We start from the raw sequence: 22,715 nt of genomic DNA on the forward strand, positions 1-22,715 counted from the left end.
GAGGCAGTTTAGTTTACGGCTGTTTCCTCGACACGACTAAAGCATACGATACAGTGTGGATACCAGGGCTGTTGTACAAGATGTTTAAAGTGGGTGTGAATGGCAAAATGTGGAGGATGATCAAGCTGATGCACACTGAGAACTACTATTCTGTCAAGTTGAACGGGGAGAAGTCAAAAGAGTTCGTAACCACACGCGGAGTTAACCAAGGAGGCGTGTTATCACTCACGTGCTACCTCCTCTCAACTAACGATGTGCACGAGTTATTACAAGCCCAGGGTGGAGGGGCATCGGTGGGCGGTCTGAACTGTTGCTCACCGGCACTTGCGGACGACATATGCCTGCTTGCAGGCTCAAGATCAGCACTGAAGAAACTTATAGACACTATGTATATTTATGGTACAAAATGGAGATTTCAATTCGCACCAGAAAAGAGCAAATGCGTTGTGTTTGGCCGCAAGTCAGGAGGAAGGCCTACAGGAAGTTCAGATGGCTATTGGTGGATGGGTGAGACAGCCATACCAGAGGTGTCTTCAGTAACACATGTTGGAGTACAACATTCAGCGAACCTAACATCAGCAGCAGCGACAGACAGTGCCACCAAGAAAGGTAAAGGGAAGACCTGTGCAATCTTAGCTACGGGATTGGAAGGCAGGAAGCCTAACCCACTGGTCACAAGAAAACTTTACTACACTATAGTGATCCCCTCCATGCTACACGGGTGTGAGTTCTGGCAGCCATCCAATACTGATATGCAAAAACTTGAGCAGTGCCACAGATTCGCCGCGAAGAAAATGCAGGATATGCATTTCCAGACGGAGACAACAGCAACCCTCGCAGCAGTGGGGATGCCATCCCTTAGAGCAATTATTGACAAATACAAACTGAGGCTGTTTGGCAGGCTAACACAACTCCCTAACAATGTGCTGACAAAGAAAATATTCTTGTATAGACTCTACTCATTCCTATTGAGAAGAGAAAGAGGGATCAGCTCCCAAGGATTCATCAGTGACTGCTTCACAATTGCGCAGGAACATGGACTGAGTGAGTATCTTGAGCAGTTCGGAGTAACCCTGGAGTTCCCAGCAAACCGGTGGAAGCACATTGTGAAAGCAGCTGTGGGGGAAAAAGAGGAAGAAAAGTGGGACGACAAAATAAGTGGAAGTACAACAAGGTTCCATAAGACACACACAACAATGTTGCAACCACATAAGTTATGGATGCATGCTAGCTAGGAAAAAACCTGCCTACAGAAGTGACCTACAAAAGTTGATACACCTCAGTACTGCACCGAGAACACAAAAAGCTTGCCCAGCATGTGATAACCCCACAGATGACCTAGTAAAGCACATGTTGACAGAATGCAGAACATTCCAGACGGTGAGGGAAGAAGTGACTGACCACCTTACTGACTTCCTTGGAATCAGAGTAGCAGTGGAAGTGCACCAGCAGGGAGACGAGAGACTGACTGGAGTTCTCCTTGGTGCACATATAGGAGAAGAGAACATTGAGACAGAACACTGGGAGGAGTTTATCCTGCTTGTGGCAAGAAAGCTAAGACCACTAGCAATAATGGCTCTTAAGCATATAACATGGAAATGAGTCAGGTCTTGGTTCCTATCCACTACGATGGCAGTAATTGGTTTAGAAACTGTGCAACCGATATACATACTGTGCAACTGATAGCTGACTGGTTTAAGTTAAGTCAAAGTGTTTACATTATGTACAGGACCGTATAACGGAAGCATAGGTATGAGTCATGTAAAGGTGTATTTGTAAAGTGTTGCTCATAGAAACTGCATGATGAAAGTTCAAGACCCGTGTGAGTCAAACCGAAGTATCGTTATACAAGTTTGCGTTCAGAGACTGTATTTCAGAAGTCTAAGACTAAGAGATGTAGATCATGACAAGTTGGTTTCTTTTTACCATGTACACAGTCATATGTATGACAATAGACAGAACTTTTTAAAGTCAAGCGGGACAAGGCGTAAATGAGTGTTGGTAGAATCTGTTTGTACCGTATTTTTATTTTTTTATTTATTCACATATATTTTGCGAGTATGAGGCGGAAAGCACAAATTGCTTATATTAAGCCTTCTACTCAAGAAACATACGCATAAAACAAGAATAGTAAACGACATTACATACATAAGTACAAAATGGATAACAGAAAAATAAATTTAAACAAGACAAGTTGGTGCTGAATCAATTAGGAGAACCTGCCTGTACAATGGATGTAGGTAATGACAAGATCAAAAATGTTACAGTTCTGTTGATGTGAGAGACATGTTGATCCTGATAACAGTAAAGTACATAAAGTAGTGTCGTTGAGGTGCTTTAGGTCTACTATAATATTTGAGACAGCCGATAACAAAGAACTTCTTTGGCTAGTATAGAGTGTGCAGTGTAGTAGATAATGTTCGGTTGTTTCACAATGATAGCCGCATTTACATGTAGGATAACCAATACAATGGTGTTGAAATAGATGGTAGTTTAACCCTATTCAGACCGGGGGGGGGGGGGGGCTTTTGAGGCCCGCGCTAACTTCGATGTCCTATAACGCCAGAACGGCTTACGCTAGAGCCACCAAATTTGATGAGTTTTCTTAAAATATTGTTGGCAACAATTTTACGAAGTTTGACAAATTTTTCATTTTTTCTTGTTGCCATGGCAACCGTTTGTTGACAGGCAGTTTTGCCAAAAATCACTATTTTTGGTTCTAACTATGTATTTTTCACATTTATTTGCTATATTACTGCTATTTTGTTACATAAATAAAATGTTATATTATTTAGCATATCTTTCATAATTATATATACATAAATTATGCTAATTTGATGACGTCATAAGCCTAAAATCTAAGATGGCGGACCGTATGTCCAGATGAGAGAACTGGTTTATTTATTTAAACACACAATGACATGTACAAGATTATAGTCCGAGGACTAAATTGCCTCGTACATTCTACAGGAGAGGCTGGCGCTTAGGACTAAAACAATGGAATGTCTTGCCTAAGTGGATTAATCTAAATATACTTATCACAATTTCTACTACACATTTACAATTTAAAAGTGTGGATCTGCACACCATCAGGTAGATATATATCTATGTCAATTATAAAATCGATCTCATTCTGAATGATTAAAATGTGACACTTCAAAGTCTAATGTGAGTTTAACAGATCGATACAATAAGGCAGCGTGGTATTCCTGAAACGCGATGTTCGGCACTTAAACTGGCTGAAGTTGTCGGAATTTCTTAGGTCCCTACCATGTGCCTCAGAGCGGCGTGGTGGTAGCCAGCAGTTGAAAACCTCAGAATGAACAATAGATCTGGCATACTTCAGACAGAGAGCTTTACGCCTTACATGCAGAGGTTCTAGTTTACAAATCAGTAGTGCTGAACTGTAGGAACTGAAAGAGCGACCAAGAATGATCTTACAGGCCCTGGCTTGGACACGCTCAATCATACATGACAGTTCTACTGTAAGCCCAGGGTGCCAAACCTGGCAGGCGTATTCCAGGGTGGGGCGGACAAACCCTATGTACACAAGTACTAAGTCGCTAGTGCTCAGACCGTGTTTCTTCAAACACCTAATCATGTATAGACGGCGGTTAGCTTTGCCCACAATCATTATCACATGTGCAGTCCACTTCAAGTTTGCTTGTAATATTACACCAAGGACCTTGGCCTTGTGCACAACTTCAAGTTCAGATGCACCAACAAACAGTCTGGGAATTTCGGGTGTTTTTCGCAAGAAGCATATGAACATCACCATGCATTTAGTTGGGTTGAGCTGCATATAGTTTTTGTCAGTCCAGCTGACTAGGTTGTCTAGGTCGGTTTGTACATTCGACGGGTGTGACGCTAGTCTGGCCTCTGCAAGAGACATATCGTCAACATATTTCCAGGCCTCTGCTGAAGTGTCATCTTGGGGGGCTGCATCGTTTATGAGGGCAAGGAAGACCAGGGGACCAAGCTTTGTGCCCTGGGGTACTCCACAGGTGAGCGTTTCCCACTCTGAATGTATACCTTTGTATGTGACACGTTGCTGCCGGTGCGAGAGGAAGTTGCAGACCCAAGGGAGGATGGACCGGCGTACACCAAGTTCAAGGAGTTTGTTCATTGCCGTCAGGTGATGTACTCGATCAAAAGCACGCGTGAAGTCCGTAAGTACCAAGGTACTAACATGTCCGGGTTTGTCAGTAGCACAGGCAAGGCTGTGAACGAGGCTAGTAAGGCAATGTGTCGTGGACCTTCCCCGAAGTGAGCCGAACTGCCGGTTGTCAATGTTAGGTAGAATGTCCTGTAAACACCATCTGGTCACAAACCCTTCACATATCTTAGCAAAGATGGAAGTTAACGAGATCGGCCGTAATTTGTCAAGGCGTGGTGGGTTCTCTTTCGGAACAGGAACAACGTTGGCTTTCTTCCATATGGAGGGCACCGATCCTTCAGCAAGAGAGGTGTTGAAGATGTCAGTCATAGGCGAGCTCAACTCAAACGCAAATTCCCGCACTAGTCTGGGAGAGATGTTATCAACGCCGGCAGCCTTTCCTACCTTCACTTTCCGGAGTTAGAATACACTTAGAATCCACTGTGAATGCCATTCGATATTTCTCCACTTCGAATGCACCTCTTGACATGTCAAAAACTTTCGAGCCAGCCTAAAGAACGGGGACGAATATCTGGAATGCAGTAAGAATGTTTAGAATACAGTATGAATTGCCAAGAATTGCCACGAATAGAAAAGAATTTTCATTCCGACGGCATTCCGGCTCATTCGTGTTCTCGTGTGAAGGGGGCTTTAGCATGAACTGACTCCTCTGGCCAATTTCCCGATTTTTTGGGCCGAATTCTACGATCCCCGCACCCCCGTAGGAAGGCCTGATGGAGGCTACAGAAACAGTACGCTGGTGATTGTCCGTTTGTCCAATCCTTTTTGTTGGACATTTAAAGTTCAAAATCCGTATTCACGTCATCGTGATGAATTCAACCAACAAAAGTTAACTTCTGTTGATGTAGCACTTCTGTGCGTCGTAGTAGGGGTGGGTTGAGTCTTTCCTTGACACAAACTGTTGCTGTGCAGCCAGACCAATTCAACCAAGACAAATCAACATCAGTTCTTTTGTGCCGTAAAAGGGGAGAATCGATTCTCTTCTTGACAAATACCGTTGCTGTACAGTCTGTCTAATTCCTTTGTGTCAGAAATCACAGTTTTGATGATCCGTATTCATCATAAAACCCATCAACACGGATGAACGGATGAGCTAGCACTCCCATACACCGTAGCAGTGCGTGATCATTAGAGTAATTACCATGAAAGTACCAATCGAGAAGAGACAGTGAGGCAACGTCTCGCCTGTGATGAGAGAGAGCCCAGCTTTGATGCCAACTGCAACTGACAACTAATGGCACTACAAATTCTTCTTTGAAGCCGGGCTAATAGTGTAGTGTGAGATCATTGGAGCAATGACCATGAAAATACCGACAGAAAGGGACAGTGAGGCAACGTCTCGTCTGTGTGAGAGAGAGAGCCCAACTTATGGCCGTACAAATTCCCCTTTGAATGCAGGTCTGATAGTTCTAGACAGATGCTGTATATATCCTAAAAAGACAGTACGTACATCGAGTCCATGGTCAAGTGCTTGATGCACGTTATGTGTAAGATATTACATTGAGTCTGAGACGCTCCAGGGAAGAACCCTGAGTTTCGATCGGTGAATGCGAAATTCTCCATTGAATGCGGGTCTGATAGTTGTAGACAGTTGCTGTGCAGTCGGCCCAAATCCTTTACGTTGGCAATCACGCTTGAAATCCGCCTTGATGATTAATTCCGCCAACAGAGCCGAACTCTGCAGCTCCCCCCTCCATACGCTCCGTGTTTGGAGGCATCAGGTGGCGGGTTGTTACAGACAGGGCCGTGTGTCATGCCGGCTGGCGAGGGGCCAGGCAGACGGACTAACGACTCTCAGGGAGGATCAGCCGGGCAACTGTCACTAATGGGGGAGAGGACGGCGTGGAAATCACCCACAACATGTACACAGTAACGAGGGAGGGGGGAGGGGGCATGTGCTGATGAAGCTTCACCCTAACAGCCTGAGGTACAGCCCTGCTGTTGCGAACTCCACACGCCTGGGTTCGGCATGACCGCAGTAACTTTCGGGCTGGTGTACAGGTGCCTGCTGACGAGGCTATGCCTCAGCAGAGGTGAATTTTCCGCTGCAGCGAACTCCAGACGCTAGGGTTCAGCAGTGCTGCACTAACTTTGGGATTGCCTCACAGGAGCCTGATGACGAGGCTACACTCCAGTAAAGGTGAATGTCCTGCTGTAGCGAACTCCCAAGCCCGGGTTCAACAGTGGTGTGTCTGTAAGGGTAGGAATAACGTTGCGTTGCTGCACAGGAGCCTGGTAACGAGACTACGAGGTGAATGGCCTCCTGTATGTAGCGAACTCCCCAGCCTGAGTTCAGCAGCGGGGTTTCGGTGAGGTCAGCAGTAGCGTTTGGATGGCTGGTTGTCGGTGCCCGGGATAGTTTACACCAATCAGGCGCTAATCGGGGGGCTGACTGACACGATGTGTACTTTGAAACGCGCGGGGACACCGGGGCAGGCTCTGCACGCAGCCAGGAGGGGGAACTAGGCACTGGTGAACTTTCCAGGGCAACGCGCTGTTAGAACTCGTACATGTTGCGCGTGTCTTTGGAGAGCGCAGAGTGTTTGACCCAGAACCAAGCGGTCCTGAGTTCGAATCCTGTCATGTTCCCGATCTTGTGCCCTTGGGAAAGGCAGTGTCCTTACATGACTTTTCGGTCCTCCTTCCAATGGCAATGCCGTGCCCTAGACACAGTGGGCAACAACCCATTGCCTCAAAAAGCCTAGGGGGATATATTTAGTTTTACTTTTGGCTTTAACTGTTATATTTCATAACTTGTTACATCATTTTATAGAACAGGGCTCTCTCTACACCATGGCATGCCCATAACTGCCGTGACTCGCACCGTTTTAAAGCGCGTCTGAGTTTTGTGTAATGTGAGAGTCCAAACTTCTGGTGCACTCCAAGTTCAAAGGCACCCAGTGTTGGGTGATTTCACAGTGGTTTATCGCAGTGTCACGCCGCTTGTAGCGGTCTGCACGACTTGCGTGACACCAGGCATGTAGCGTGCAAACGGGCCATTTTCTGGGAGTTCAATGGTAACAATCGGCTGTTCTTAGCTGCCCGCGACTTAAAGATAGATCCACCTGCCTTCCGTGTGACGTATCAAAGAACCAGCCGTTACAGCGGGGAGGGTTGAACCGCGGTCAGGTTCGCAGGAAGGGTTTCTTTTGTCGTTAGACTTGTAACGTTATAATGTATATAATATGACAAGACCGACCTACAAGGCAGTTTCTGAAGAAGACGTTGAAAGATGTGAAAGTCCTCAAGCCTTTTCGGGACGTCTCCGTGTTTCTGAGCCGTCTGTCACAGGTCTCACTGTCGGTATGCGCCCCAAAACCTCTGGAACTTTACTTACTGTATCCAGTGCGCTCGTCAGTGCGTCACTAGTACGTCCGGCATTGCGTCCTGTACACGTGACATCGTATCCAGTATGCGCATCATTGCGTGCGGTACTCGCGTCAGTGCGTCCGGTACGCGTGTCAGTGCGTCCGGTACGCGCGTCAGTGCGTCCGGTACGCGCGTCAGTGCGGCCGGTACGCGCATTGATAATGCGCCCAGTACACACATCAGTGGGTCCAGTACGCCCGACATTGCGTCCTGTACACGCGTCAGTGCGTCCTGTACGTGCGTCTGTGCGTCCAGTACGCGCATCAATGCGTCCAGTACGCGCATCAGTGCGTCCAGTACGCGCGTCAGTGCGTCCAGTATTTGCATCACTGCGTCCAGTACGTGCGTCATGTCGTCCCCCTTAGGCATCAAATATACAACATACAATCATCTTCATTTGAATTTGCTTGAACTTGGTCCACTCTTTCACATCATGTAAAAGCAATTAAAACATTGCAAATTATTCAGTAATAGATGTGCAAATTTCTGCAAATTAGGAAGCTGAGTCAAGTCTAGCTGTCGTTGTCATACTGCAGTTTGCCTTTCTGTGTCAATGTGAGAAGTATTGGAAACCCAGATCCCTGTGCTAGTCGCCCCGTGAGGATCCTTACATCGGTGTTTATTGACTTTCCTTCCCGCAGCAAGGCGTGTTCTCCACGGGGAGGGAGGAGTTCGTGGTGGAGCCCGTGCGGAACGGGACGGACCGGCCGCCGCCTGCGGGACACCCCCACCTGGTGTACCGCCGCTCCGCCCTCAGGCACCGCGGTGACGACCCGCCCTGCGGAGTTCAAGGTGAGACCGGTCCCCGTCACCATGGTAACGGTGTAAACAGGAAGTAACATCTGTAGGATGGATGGGACCCCAGCCAGGGAGGGGGCAGAGGTCAGAGGGGTTGGTGGGTCACTGGGGCAAGGGTGAGGGGTGTGGGGGCTGCTGCTATTGGTCAGTGGTGAGAACAGTGTAGAGGTCGTGGGCCAGAGGTCATCCAGGGGGCATCCAGGGTCAGCTTCAGCCACTAGACATTGCATGGACAGTGGAAACCCATTCAGTATAGGAATAAGCCCTATCACAGAGATCAGGACGCATGTGTGACGACACTGGAATTCTAGATAATATGTCAAAGGTAAAGGCCCCAAAAAAGAAAGCAAAACTTGTATGGACTTTGTTATGCAAATCAAAACAGTGGCCCAGACAAGGACTGTGTTCTTTTTTGGGGGGCCTTTACCTTTGACATAAATATATCACCTAGAATTCCTGTCCCTGCACATCCCTGTGATCTGTAAGGTTGTTGGTCAAGAGGTGAAGATCAGCTGGCCAGGTGTTTCAAAGATCAAAGGTTTGTAGGCCAGGTGTTTCCGTCAGGTGAAATCTTGCATAGCCTTCTTCTCTTCAGAGCGAACAGTTTTATTACCTCGTACAGTCCATAGGTTTTTGCCTTATCTATGCCTGTCCTCTGTGCTGTCTCTATATATATATAGAATACAACACGGTGTATTCCGTATCACCCGAGGTACCAGCCCTCCCGCGGGTCGGATCGCCTGAAGGCTGGAGGGTGATCCGACCTGCGGGAGGGCTGGGACCGAGGGTGATGTGGAATACAGTGTGTTGTATTTTTTTAATGTCATACCCACCTGATAAAACACATGTTTCGATGTGAAATGCACCAGAAGTTGAGAAAATGTTGTGTCCTCGAACAAAAGATTGTAACAACAGCAATTCTAACGTCCGAATCCGGTATTCAAATTTTCAACCGTGCCGATTTACTCGAAGGAAGCCCGTGTGATACAATTTAGAACCTGTGTGATACGGAAAGTTATCACACAGTCCGGAACATCCGTATCAAACGTTTTCACGGCCCAGGTATGACATAAAATCAAGTACAGTCAAGACAAGTGACCAACTTTACACATAGGGGACCACCTCACCACTGTGACCAGGTTTTGGCTGTCCCCATCAAGTATTTCCCCATTCAGTGGTATTAAAGAACATCCGTAGTCTTCTCTAATTACACATACAGGATTTCCGTTTGACGTCATCTGCGCCATGTTAGATTTATTACAGTGTACACATGTAAAGCATATGAAGCCATTACTCAATCCAGTTACCCACCAATATGGACACCGGAGAATTCAAATCATATTTACTATAGGACCTAAATGATGTCATTGAAAGATGGTTAACCTGTCTACACTGACAATTTTCCTTCCTTGTCAGTCTTACCACAAAGATTTCTTTCCATATTACTCAATCTAATGCAATATGGACTCTGCACTGGGGGGGGGTCAAATCTTATTAACTCTATCTGACGTGAATGACGTCAATGAAATAAGGCCTTACAATCACAGTGGCTCCCTGTCTACTGTAACAATTTTTCTCCCCCTTGTCAGTGTTACCACAAAAATGACATTCCGTATTTCTCAATCCAATTCAATATGGATACCGCACTATGACGTGAATGATATCAATGAAATAAGGCCTGTATTATAAGTGGCTCAACTGTCTGCTGTAACAATTTTCCTCCTTTGTCATGCGCATTGTTACCACAAAGATTCAATTCCATATTCCTCATATGGGGGGGGGGAGGTCAAATCTTTAATATTTACTCTATCTGACATGGATGATGTCAATGAAATGAGGCCTGTCAGTTGTATACCGGTAGTGGCTTCACCTGTCTGCCGTAACAATGTTCCTCCCTCAGTGTCAGTGTGTCCACAGACAGAGTGTCTTCCTGTACTCCCCAGCTGGCTTCAGCTCCAGTTCCTTTTGATGAGTCATGCTGGCACTCTGCTGTTTGGTTTGGCGATGATCTGCCGCGCCGGCTGGGACAAAAACATCTCACTTCTGATCAACACTTGTTCTGCCAGCATGGGGGGCATGTTAGAGTTGACGGGGGATTTGGAAGGATTTCAGCTTTGACATAACATATATATATATATATATATATATATATATACAAGTGGCAACATTCCATTCCTAATTTTCTATTTAAAAGAGCTTCTACATACTATTTTCCACAAGATGTAGAAAGTTTTAAAAAATTTTTCCATAGTTCGTAGGAACGCCGTCTTATTCAGGTAGTTTGTATGAAGGCGATCAAACTTTGCATACTTGCCTTCCTTGATTTTAACGTAATATGTACGGTCAGATTCTCCTGAATTTAGCAAAAAAGCATTCTCGGGACCCCCATGCAGACCCTCTTAAAAGACTCAGTAAGACGGCAACAATAGCATGTCAGGTATCAATAAATCAATATGTTTCAGCTTTGGAGTAGAGGTGCAGTGATGGTTTCTGTCAAAAGTATTCACTTCATGTTTTCTTCTTCATTGAAGTCAAAACTGTTGTGAGTGGATCAAGACTTTTCTAGTCGAGATGGGGTTGAAAAGTTCCCCACCTGTTTGGTCAGTATATAGACAACTTAAGGATGATTTCAGATCAAAACACAGTTTGCTTTGGTTACCAGATGGTAGAGATCCCTCCCCGGTTTGTCGGTTGATGTAGGTTCACATCTCAGGATAACAGATTGTCGTCACAGATCTGTGACAGCCGTGTGCTTTTCTAAGCGGCGTCGTGTGCGCACGCCGGCCGAGTGTTTGTGGATCTTACACTTCTCTGTCAAGTTCATGTCCGAGGCACAACATGGTTGTAGAAGGCAGCTGAGCGCTGAGTCAGCATTCTCACCCAGTTTAGTCTTTATCCATGAGCAATGACTGAAATAAAGATTTAGAACTATACAAAGCGAAAGGTAGAAACAACAGTGGAAATAGGGATGTTAGACATAAAAATTGACAGAATTAGACATCACAAGCAAAGTGTGAGTCTTTGACTGGTTCTGCAAGTTTTTTTTTTTTTTTTTAATGCTGGGGGAAGGTCTACTTTGTGATGGTGTTTCTATCTCAGCAGACCTTTTGCAGCTTGTTCTTTAATAAAGTTCACAAACACCTGAGGTATTTGAAATTGTGAAGCAAATATGCTTAAAAGTTGTTGTATAGATAATTTGCATCAATATTTTATTCTCGAGAATATTTTCAATTTTCTGGCCCTAGGGCCACACCAATTTAATTTCTTGGTTCACGGATTCGCTCGCTCCTATTTTTTGGAAAAAAAATAAAAATTACCACTCAGCAAATTTTCACCATTAATGAAACCATTCACCAACTTTCTGGTGTAGCAAATTGGCCTTTATATTATAAGCTCATTAAAATGTGGGTATTATTATTGCAGTTATATTTTTCATTCATGAAGAATGGGACAAACATAAAAACTGACACTACTTTTGTAATTTTCAACGAACAGGTGCTGTTACTGTACAGTAATAGTGTTTTTGTACTTTTTTCAAGCTGAAAACTTTTTATTCTTTATGTTTTGGATTAGTCCTTACGTTTACCCCAACCATTTTACAATTTTTATTTTTATTTCACCTCTCACTCCATATTTTTTATGATAAAATCTGTGAACCAAGAAATTAAATTGGTGTGGCCTAATCTTACATAGTGTACCTTTAAGAGTTAGCTTTTGAATTGTAGTTATATATTATGCGCTTCTTCATTTGTTATCTCTGGTCAGCTTTCAAACAAGAAGCTGCAATAAACTTATTACTATGTTTTAACGTTCACTGATTGTGTGCGTCCGTTTGTCAGATGTTGAGACAAATTCTGCCCATCAAGAGGCTGAAGTTGTTGTTCTGAATGCGTGTCAATCATATGATGATGATGATTAATGAAGGGCCCTATGTTTCTCATCAAACTATTCAGATCATCATCAACATGCTTTTGGGTCTCCCACCGGCGATGCTCACCAATGGCATGCCCACCCAGTGTCTCCCACAGAAGTTCCTCACCAAGAATCTCACAGGGAAGTTCCAGATCCAGGGTCTCACACCAGCAACCACAGCAGGCGGCACAGGAGGTCCATCAGCAGAGACCACACAGTGGAGGTGCTGGTGGTGGCGGATAAGATGATGGTGGGATACCACAAGGCTAAGAACATGGAGTCCTACCTGCTCACCATCATGAACATTGTAAGTAGGTCTTCACTGGATATTCCTGTATGTATCATCATCATCATCATGATGATCTGTCATTCCTGGTGGGCGGAGTTATGGGATGCACAACATCTCTCCACAGCACTCGGTCTTTCATATGTATCTGAGGTTCATATGAATTTCAGTATTCACATCAAATTCAGAATAGTTTTATGGAATACAAACAAATCGTTTTGAATTCTCTGAATTTCAGCATTCACATGAACTTTGCACTATTCAGACTAGTTTTATGGAATACATACAAATTTTATGAAACTCAAATGTTCCACTACTATTAATTAAAGAAACATACACATTTTACAAAATTCATGATGAATTTTACTAATAGTAAGGATTGTATGAATTCTGTAAAATTTCTATGAACGGTTATGAAACTATGAATTCTCTACAATTAGTATGAATACTTAATAGGCACCCGTGGGGATGGATTTTATGAATATTTATCATAATTTTGTATATGAAGTAAAGGTCCTGCCAGCACACTTTTAAACTTGGGATTTGTGTGATTAACGACAGGTGATGGAAACTGATTGGTTCTCTTGTCTGCTTGTGTTTGTTGACTTGTTTTGTTTATTTGTTTACTTGTTTTGCTTCTGTGTTGTGGAGGTCAGGTTGCTAAGCTGTACCGGGACGCCTCCATCGGAAATCTGATCAACATCGTGGTGACCAGACTCATTCTCATCACCGGAAACCAGGTCTGTAAACGTTTGTTTGTTTGTTTGTTTGTTTATTAGGAATCTCCATTAGTTACATTGAACTATTCTTCCTGGAGTCCTCTACACACAATAAAAAAAATACATAACAACAAATTTTACAAATAATGTTGATCAGACAACTAGCAATTAATCATTAACATTCTTAACCATATCATATTATGCAATATATTAAATTACTCATAACGTCAAACATAAACAGTCTGTAGTTCGTAAAGATTTTTGAGATTAATAGCATCTCTTTATATTTGTTACTTTTATTCTGTTTCCTTTGGCAAGGAGTAATTATCATGTTTCAACAAGTGTTCTTTTTTTTTTGCTGTAATGGCTGATTGTTTGTTTGGTTGGTTGGTTGCGTCAAGGAGGTTAAAGAAAGAGAGGAGAGCGTTCCTATTGTTCCGATCTTTGCCGCGAGTGTGAATCACATCGAAGTGCTAATTACCCCAATCTGCATCTCGCCAGGCTAGCGTGGGCCTTTGTTTACGAGTCAGTTTCAACATCACTCGATGTTGTGATTCTTTAACCTCCTTGGTTGCGTGCAGATTGTGTGTTGATTCTGCACTGAATGTGTGCTAATTACAGATTGTGTGCTGATTGTGGATTCTGTACTGATTGTGCGCTGATTATGTACTGATAATGTGCAGATTGTGTGCACATTGCATGCAGATTGTGTGCACATTGCATGCAGATTGTGTGCTGATTATGTACTGATAATGTGCAGGATTGTATGCTGATTGTGTGTTGTTCCCCACAGCCAGAGCTGGAGATCACGAACCACGCCGACAAGTCGCTGGACAGCTTCTGTAAGTGGCAGGAAACCATCCGGCCCCGGCACGGCACAGAGGATTATGGGATAGCGGACCACGATAATGCGGTGCTCATGACCAGGTAGGTTACAGGCTTACAGCACAGTTTGGGCCTCCAAATGTTCAAGGCTGGTATTATAACATCACACCAAATTTTGAATTGTTGGTTTTTGGATATACACTGGATTTAGAAATACAACGCTGAATTTGAAAATGGAATGTTTGATTTAGAAATATGATGCAGGGTACTTGAAGTCATGGCTGTTTCTTGTTCTTTTTTGAGCTGGTATTAGATGCTTATCAGTTGGTACGTCCACCAGTTTATTGGTCATTTTGTACATCATGCAAAGTCTTAACATTTTCCTTCTTAACATATTCCTTCTGTCTTCAAGTGACATCCACTGCAGTTCTGTTTTCATTTTGGTAACACTAGCATCCCTGTAGTGGCTAAGAGATGACACAAATAACAACGTTTCAAATTTCTTCTCCCTCAGACTCGACATCTGCACCAACAAGAATGAGCCATGTGGAACTCTCGGTGAGTGTTCTCTAAGAAATCTGTAAGTAACTTAAAAGTAACTTAAAAAATACATTTTTTTTTACTTTAAAAAGATCCTTCACTTTTGTATATCGGATTATATCCTTTTGTTTAAGAGTTGAAAGTTGGAGAGCATTCCTTTAAGATCATGTTGTTGGTGAAAATGAATGAACAGATCAGAATCAGATTATAGGCCAAATTTGGGTTCACTTACACTTAATTTGGGGTAGCCTCATTTGCAGTCCTGTCATTGGTTGATAGGTAACGCTGTTGCCATGGTTACATGTCCGCAGGTCTGGCGCCGGTGAACGGGATGTGTAAGGAGGCGAGAAGCTGCAACATTAACGAGGACATCGGGCTGGCATCGGCCTTCACCATCGCTCACGAGATGGGACACAAGTAAGCTTCTTTCCTGCCCTCTACCTAAGTTTCTCCCTATGATATAAATTTTTTTAAGCATCAAAGCATCTTGAAAATCTTTCCAAAGCATCTTGAGATCTTCTCAGAGAATCTGTAGATCTTTTTGAGAGCTTTTTGAGAGCTTTTCAAAGCATCTCCGGATCTTTTTAATGTATCCTGACATTTTTTTCAAGCCACCTTGAGATTTTTCAGACCACCTTGAGAATGTTCAAACCATCTCAAGATGAAGTCAAATCGTCTTAAGATTTATCACCAAATCTCAAGATTTTTCAATTTTCAACAAAGAATGAAGACCCCCCTCAGTAAAAGAGAGTGGCTGCGTTCAGAGAGTAGCTGCCATCCCAGGTCTTTTAGCATTGCAGTTACGGAGGACATTCCTGGCAGCTCTACTTGGCAACAGTGAAGGTCTGTTGCTCAAGGATGTGTCTTCTCCTTCAAGGTTATAATCAGGGTGACATTCAAGACCAGTAACGTGATGAAAGCTCTCAAACTATTCCTGTTTACAAGGGACAGGGTTAGTCTGAAAAGATCCCAGTGAGCTGCACTGTTGTTGCATGTAGACACTGGCACTCATGGTCAGCTTTGCAAAGAGTGTAAGAGCACCCTCATGTGATTAAAGGAAGTACTGCAGCTCATTAGATGAATGAGCTTTTGGAAGTACAGTACAGTGAAGGGACTGCTCCAGATGATAGGGTCTTTTGATTGGAGGTGGTTCCCTGGCCAGGTTTGACTGTATGAACGAATCAATTGATTAATTACTTAATGAGCAAATGAATGAAAAAAAGATAGAACGAACAAGTTATGTTACAAGGGGGGGATACAAGCTGAGCCACATTTGGGACAGCATTCTTGCTGCTGCAGCGCCACCTACATCGTCTATAAGTAGCAGCAAGAATCAGATCCAGTCATTCTAACCCTGATGATGGTGCCTGACAGACACCGAAACGTTGGAAGTGAGTACAATTCTGGTTGTGTCTTTGAAGAACCTTACTATATGAGTATTTTACCAACCTGATAAAATTATTTTACGTTTCTGTTTTCTCCAGTTTTGGCATGCAGCATGACGGGATGGGTAACGAGTGCGGGCTGAACGGGGAGCCGGCGCGGATCATGGCGGCACAGCTGACACGCGACGCGCAACCCTTCTCCTGGTCCCGCTGCAGCAGGGAGTACATCACCAACTTCTTAGAGTAAGTCTTAGACATCACCAACTTCTTAGAGTAAGTCTTACACATCACCAACTTCTTAGAGTAAGTCTTACACATCACCAACTTCTTAGAGTAAGTCTTAGACATCACCAACTTCTTAGAGTAAGTCTTAGACATCACCAACTTCTTAGAGTAAGTTTTAGACATCAAGAACTTCTTAGAGTAAGTCTTAGACATCAAGAACTTCTTAGAGTAAGTCTTACACATCACCAACTTCTTAGAGTAAGTCTTAGACATCACCAACTTCTTAGAGTAAGTCTTACACATCACCAACTTCTTAGAGTAAGTCTTAAACATCACCAACTTCTTAGAGTAAGTCTTAGACATCACCAACTTCTTAGAGTAAGTCTTACACATCACCAACTTCTTAGAGTAAGTCTTAAACATCACCAACTTCTTAGAGTAAGTCTTACACATCACCAACTTCTTAGAGTAAGTCTTACACATCACCAACTTCTTAGAGTAAGTCTTACACATCACCAACTTCTTAGAGTAAGTCTTAGACATCACCAACTTCTTAGAGTAAGTCTTACACATCACCAACTTCTTAGAGTAAGTCTTACACATCACCAACTTCTTAGAGTAAGTCTTAAACATCACCAACTTCTTACAGTAAGTCTTAGACATTTTTAACTTCTTAGAGCAAGTCTTAGACATCACCAACTTCTTAGAGTAAGTCTTAGACATCACCAACTTCTTAGAGTAAGTCTTACACATCACCAACTTCTTAGAGTAAGTCTTAGACATCACCAACTTCTTAGAGTAAGTCTTAGACATCACCAACTTCTTAGAGTAAGTCTTAGACATCACCAACTTCTTAGAGTAAGTCTTAGACATCACCAACTTCTTAGAGTAAGTCTTAGACATCACCAACTTCTTAGAGTAAGTTCTTAGAGTAAACCTTAGACATCACCAAGTTCTTCAGTCTAATTGGCAGCTGTTACTTTTTTTAGTCACAATGCCAGCATGGGGGGGAGGGCACAGGTGCCTGGAAGCTTGCAGGGTTAAAACTTCTGATCTTGAAAGGGCCTGGTCTTAGAGAAGTCCAGCTGTCTGCAAGGTTAGAGAGTGTTTCTGGAGCCTATTGACCTTAAAACAGTTGACGATAACCAAAATTTTCCAGTGTTTTTAAGATGCTAAGGTTGTCTGCCTTATTCTAGCAGCACCCTTCTCATGTCCACAGTAAAAGTCAGAGCGAAAGAAACTGCACCCAGATTAGTACATCAGTTGAAGTATTTCTACTTGACGTTTTAACTAAAAGTACTATAAAAACCTAAATTAACCTTGAACTGTTTTTTTTACAATTTTCTAAAAAGTCTGATTGCATCTCACCTTACTTAATAATATATAATAATTGTCTAACTCTCACATATCCTCAGTAAGGGTCAGGGGCAGTGCCTATTCAACGCTCCTCCCCGGCTGGACTTCATCTTCGAGGAGGAGATGGCAGGACAGAAGTACAGCGCGGACAAGCAGTGTGAGCTTCAGTACGGGTCCGAGTCTCGGCACTGTAACCTGGAGGTGGGTGTTTGTTTGTTTGTTTGTTTATTTGTTTTACAGTTGCATTTATGGACAGTAATGTTATCTGTAAGCAGTGTAGGTATGGGGTATGTGGCAAAGAAGGCATGACTGTAATTTGTAGTTACGAATGACATGCTATCGTCTGTCTTCCGTTGTAACCCAACTTCAGCACCAGGGACAGAACCAACACCATCGTCAACACAAATAGATGATTAGATAAACTAATGAACAAACCAGTGAGCCTTCTGTTTCTACTGAAATGACATTCAGCCTATTATAATACTCTTGCCTAGATGGTGCATAGGGTTGCACTTATCTCTGTTTCTGTACAATCACTACAGCAGGGAACTATCAATAATTATTGGTAGGGGTGTGTGTCCAACTACAGTCACTGTACCATACTCCATCCCAATGTGCTAAGCAGAGAAAGCAGCACGTACCATTTTTGGTATAACTCTGTCAGGGATGGCCAACACTCTAACCTCTAATATTATAAATTTATGTTCTACCAACCTGAGGAAATAATTTTCAGATATCCTAAATGCTGTTTTTCTGCCTGTACCCAGGACACATGTCGGGAGTTGTGGTGTATCAGTAAGCAGGGTCAGTGTGCGACAAACAGCATTCCTGCGGCCGAGGGGACCAATTGTGTCATCGCAGGGGAACCTCAGGAGACCAACAGGGGGGTAAGGACCAGGAGGGGGGGTACAGGGGGGGGTAGTCACAGGGGGGTGAGGAGTTAGAGTTGTGGTGCATCAGTAAGCAGGACCAGTTCGTCACAAACAGCATTCCTGCAGCTGAGGGGACTGACTGTGTCATTGATGGGGAGCCTCAGGAGACCAACAGGGGGGTAAGGACCAGGGGGGGGGGGGTACAGGGGGTAAGGTGTTAGGGGTAGTGACAGAGCTAGGTGTATGGGATAGGGAACAGGTAATGTGTTTGTGAATATGTGTGTATGCATGCATATGTGTGTGTGTGTGTGTGTGTGCATACATGCTTGGTTGTGTGTGTGGTTGTATGTTAACAGATTGAAAATAGTGAAGGTTGGCTAACATCTCTGGTTTCCTTGTCCTTAAGTTTTAAGCAGCCAGTCCCATGTCCAAAGAAAAAGCAAAACCTAACATTCAAAACATTTAACATTTTAAGTACCCAACTTACTTTCTTTATAGAACAATATAGCTAACTTTTTTGCCTCTATGTTGTTCAGAGGTTTATTCATAGGGGGCACTGTTGAGTTAGGAAAGCTGCTTGGCTCTTGATGTTGCCATGTCATGTTGAGTAGTTTGTTTTCCTTGACCTTTCTATCTAAGTCCACACCAGAGGGGGAGGGGGGCGTGCTTTACCAGATCACATCAAGGTCATCCTAAAGGTCACAGGTACAGATGGACCACCAGATGTTACTATAAATAGCCCCCTAAAATTAGCACTCTGTTTAGACCAGCATCAAGTTGTTTTTCAATGCCACATGGGCTTCTACAATGTAAGTCTGGGCTGAGGAAAAAATGCCTTCTTTTCAATTAACTAAATGCAATTACCTGCCATATTCAATGTTATGCAATATTCCAACTTTTTAATTGTTAATGGTAATTTATCAGTTTTAATCTGAATCTGAATCTAGGACTAGTCTGTTATTTTCTGATCCGTAAAATCTTCTTTTTATCTGTACTTTTCTGTCAACAAGGCAAAATTGCTGTAACCTTAACTGTGTACATGTAGTTCACACTTCACAGAAATTCATTTTCTTGAGCAAGAAGTCAACTTTGAAAACAGAAGGTTGGGAGGAAAACTTTAATCTGACACTTCCAGAAACTGCACCACTTCTCAGACTCCATATGCTTATCTTCCAGGTCATTCATTCATGCCTTCATTCATTAAATTATTCATGCCTTCATTCATTCATTCATTCATTCATTCATTCATTCATTCATTCATTCATTCATTCATTCATTTATCGATTCAGTCAGGCATTCAGGCATTCATTCGTTCAGTCATTCATTCATTCATTTTCATTCATTCTTTCATCCATTCAGTCATTCATTTGTTCAGTCATTTGTTCATTCCTTCATCCATTCATTCAACCATTAATTCATTCAATCATTCATTCATTCATTCATTCATGCCTTTATGCATTCATACATTTATTCATGCCTCCATGCATTTTTTCATTCATTTACTTGTAATCATTCACTCACAGTCACTGATCTCACTAATTGACTGACTGACTCATTCATTTTTCAAAGTTCAAAAACTGCCAAACTGCCTTATAATTGCAGGCATCTCCCAGGCTATCCTGACCTGGATGTCATTCATTTATTTTTCAATCATTAATTCATTCATTCAATCATTAATTCAGTCATTCAGTCATTGATCCATCCATCACATTTTTCACAAACCAACAAACTGCCTCCGTGTAGCCAGAGTCTCCCAGGCTATCCTGACTTGGATGTCATTCATTTATTTGTCAATCATTTCTTCATTCATTCATTCAATCATCCATTTAATCATCCATCCATCCAATTTTTCAAAAACCAACAAACCGCCTTATCCTGGCCCATGTCTCCCAGTTGTATCCTGACCTGGATGTCATTCATAAAGTCGTGTTTGTGCCGGCTGAGCAGCTCTAATGATCCCGGCTCTGCCTGCAAATGTGGGCCATCTGTTCCTCTCCTGCAGAATGCTGCCGGAGGGAAGGGAATGTCTGATCGGAATGTTTGGGAACGGCTTCTCCGCGTGTTTGGGAACGTTCGTGCCCAGAAACCAAAACAAAGTCCGGCATGGTGGGCCCGGGAAGTGCTGTTGGGGCCGGAATAAGTTAGCTTTAGGGATGTAGTATTCTGTAACACCAAATCTTAGGGACAGAGCTGGAAAATCTACATGACAAGCCCAAAAAATTCCTGAAATTCTTTTAAAAAGTGCTCTGGAACTTCTTACCTTTACCCTTTTTTTACCATGAAGTTCATGAATATATAATTAAAAGCCACCAAACTAAATAGGGGTTACACAACAACCGATGTTGCAGAAGGACAGACAAACAAGACCACATGTAGAGAATGTCTAGGACAGAATAGAGAAAAAGTTATGTTTGCTGCAGTACCAAAGTCACACACCAGGGGGCCCAAAATTGACCTTGACCTTCATCTTCTCTACACTTATCCATATAGTAAATTGCCATTTCAATCCATCCAGAGGTTATAAGGTTATGCTGAATACAAGTATCTGGAAACATTAAGTGACAAACACACACACAGACAGAAACTCAGAGACAGGCTGGTCGACACAGACAGACACACACATACAGACACACTCACACACACAGACAGATGAACACACAGAGAAACACAAACACGCACACACAGACACACAGAAACAATGCCTCCATTTCTCATGGAGGTAATTTATTTATTTATTTGTATCAGGCCCATGGCCCATAAAAACAGACACAGAACAAAGATTTACAAAGCTACACTTACAAATACTTAACATAATGTCGCCAGAATGTGCTGTGGCAAAAGCCGTCCGAGTGTACAAGCAATGATAATTATAGAAGTTCTAAAAAAAAAGGAGTGTCCGTGAACCCTGATATCCCCCCGGTGTGGCCCCCAGTCTGCCTGTGGAGTTTGGGCCTGTAGTAGAAGTTCTAGTTGAGTGAGGAATGACCATGAACCCTATTATTGCCCCGGTGTGGCCCAGTCTGCCTGTGGAGTTTGGGCCTGTAGTAGAAGTTCTAGTTGAGTGAGGAATGACCATGAACCCTATTATTGCCCCGGTGTGGCCCAGTCTGCCTGTGGAGTTTGGGCCTGTAGTAGAAGTTCTAGTTGAGTGAGGAATGACCATGAACCCTATTATTGCCCCGGTGTGGCCCAGTCTGCCTGTGGAGTTTGGGCCTGTAGTAGAAGTTCTAGTTGAGTGAGGAATGACCATGAACCCTATTATTGCCCCGGTGTGGCCCAGTCTGCCTGTGGAGTTTGGGCCTGTAGTGCCAGATAGTACCAAAAGAAGTGAGTAGTGATGTGAACCCTATTATTGCCCCGGTGTGGCCCCAGTCTGCCTGTAGAGTTTGTGCCTGGCTCCCATCAGGAGTGACTTACAGCCAGGAGCAGACAGTTTAGTACTGACTGTCTGACCCGCAAACATCTTCAAGACACTCACTCACTTCAAGACGTCTTGGGATGGCTGGGACGAGTGAAAGTGGTCCGTGCGCTAAAGTGATGGGATAGTGTGTGGGATGCTCGAGACGACACTATGAGGAGTAAGGTCGTGTTGTTGACGTTTGTTGTTGTTGTTGTGCAGTGGTGTTACCAAGGCGACTGCGTGCCGTTCGGACACCGCCCGGAGGCGGTGGATGGCGGCTGGGGACCGTGGTCGGACTGGAGCGCGTGCACGCGGACGTGCGGGATCGGGGTCTCGTTCTCGGAACGGCACTGCAACGAGACTGCGTGAGTAATGCGCTGAAGCTTTTTGTACCAGGTGAAGTTAACTTTCAATGACAAAGTTCAGAGAAAATGTACTTTGTCAAATAGAAAGTAAAAACGCATGTAAGGTAAGTGTGGTGAGATCTTAAACGTGCTCGAGATCTTATACAAAATTAAAAATGGATGTACGTTCAAGTGGCACCCCAAGCAGGCCCTTGAAAAAGGTACTTACACCTGCATCCTCACACAACTCACAAGGTATGTTTATTCTTACCCGGTACTATAGCTTTGGTTAGGGACATCCTCTGTTGGAGGTCCCGTGTTAGAAGAGAGCCACACCTCAAGCAAGGTTAAGATCCCACCACCCTTACCTTAGAAGAGCAGGGGTCCTTCCCGATGTGGCTGGATCAAACCCTACAGTCTAGAATCTGGGTTGACATCTGGAAAGGTGTTTCCTAATCCTTTCACTAATGTGTACATCTCAGACATGTACACAACTCTGGCTTGTAC

At 43.5% G+C, this 22,715-nt stretch overlaps 1 protein-coding gene across 1 annotated transcript; it reads left to right on the forward strand.

The window, feature by feature from the left end:
* Positions 1–107: 107 nt before the first annotated feature.
* LOC118406011 (A disintegrin and metalloproteinase with thrombospondin motifs 6-like) lies at positions 108–22,233 on the forward strand. Its single transcript, XM_035805866.1, has 13 exons — positions 108–293; positions 1,032–1,164; positions 1,334–1,545; positions 8,176–8,338; positions 12,298–12,563; positions 13,199–13,282; positions 14,055–14,188; positions 14,601–14,644; positions 14,938–15,043; positions 16,111–16,254; positions 17,652–17,793; positions 18,360–18,479; positions 22,084–22,233. The coding sequence occupies exons 1-13, from the start codon at positions 108–110 to the stop codon at positions 22,231–22,233; spliced, it is 1,884 nt and encodes a 627-aa protein (XP_035661759.1).
* Positions 22,234–22,715: the final 482 nt, after the last annotated feature.

Source organism: Branchiostoma floridae, chromosome 18 (assembly GCF_000003815.2).
Source record: "Branchiostoma floridae strain S238N-H82 chromosome 18, Bfl_VNyyK, whole genome shotgun sequence".
Classification (NCBI taxonomy): domain Eukaryota; kingdom Metazoa; phylum Chordata; class Leptocardii; order Amphioxiformes; family Branchiostomatidae; genus Branchiostoma; species Branchiostoma floridae.

What these genes read in the sequence shown, in the direction of transcription:
- LOC118406011 (XM_035805866.1), top strand. Translation starts at nt 108, where the DNA reads ATGTGGAGGATGATCAAGCTGATGCACACTGAGAACTACTATTCTGTC. An exon ending in GGACGACAAAATAAGTGGAA is followed by an intron (nt 1,165 to 1,333) that starts GTACAACAAGGT and finishes ATAACCCCACAG; the next exon opens with ATGACCTAGTAAAGCACATG. An exon ending in CTCAGGAGACCAACAGGGGG is followed by an intron (nt 18,480 to 22,083) that starts GTAAGGACCAGG and finishes GTTGTTGTGCAG; the next exon opens with TGGTGTTACCAAGGCGACTG.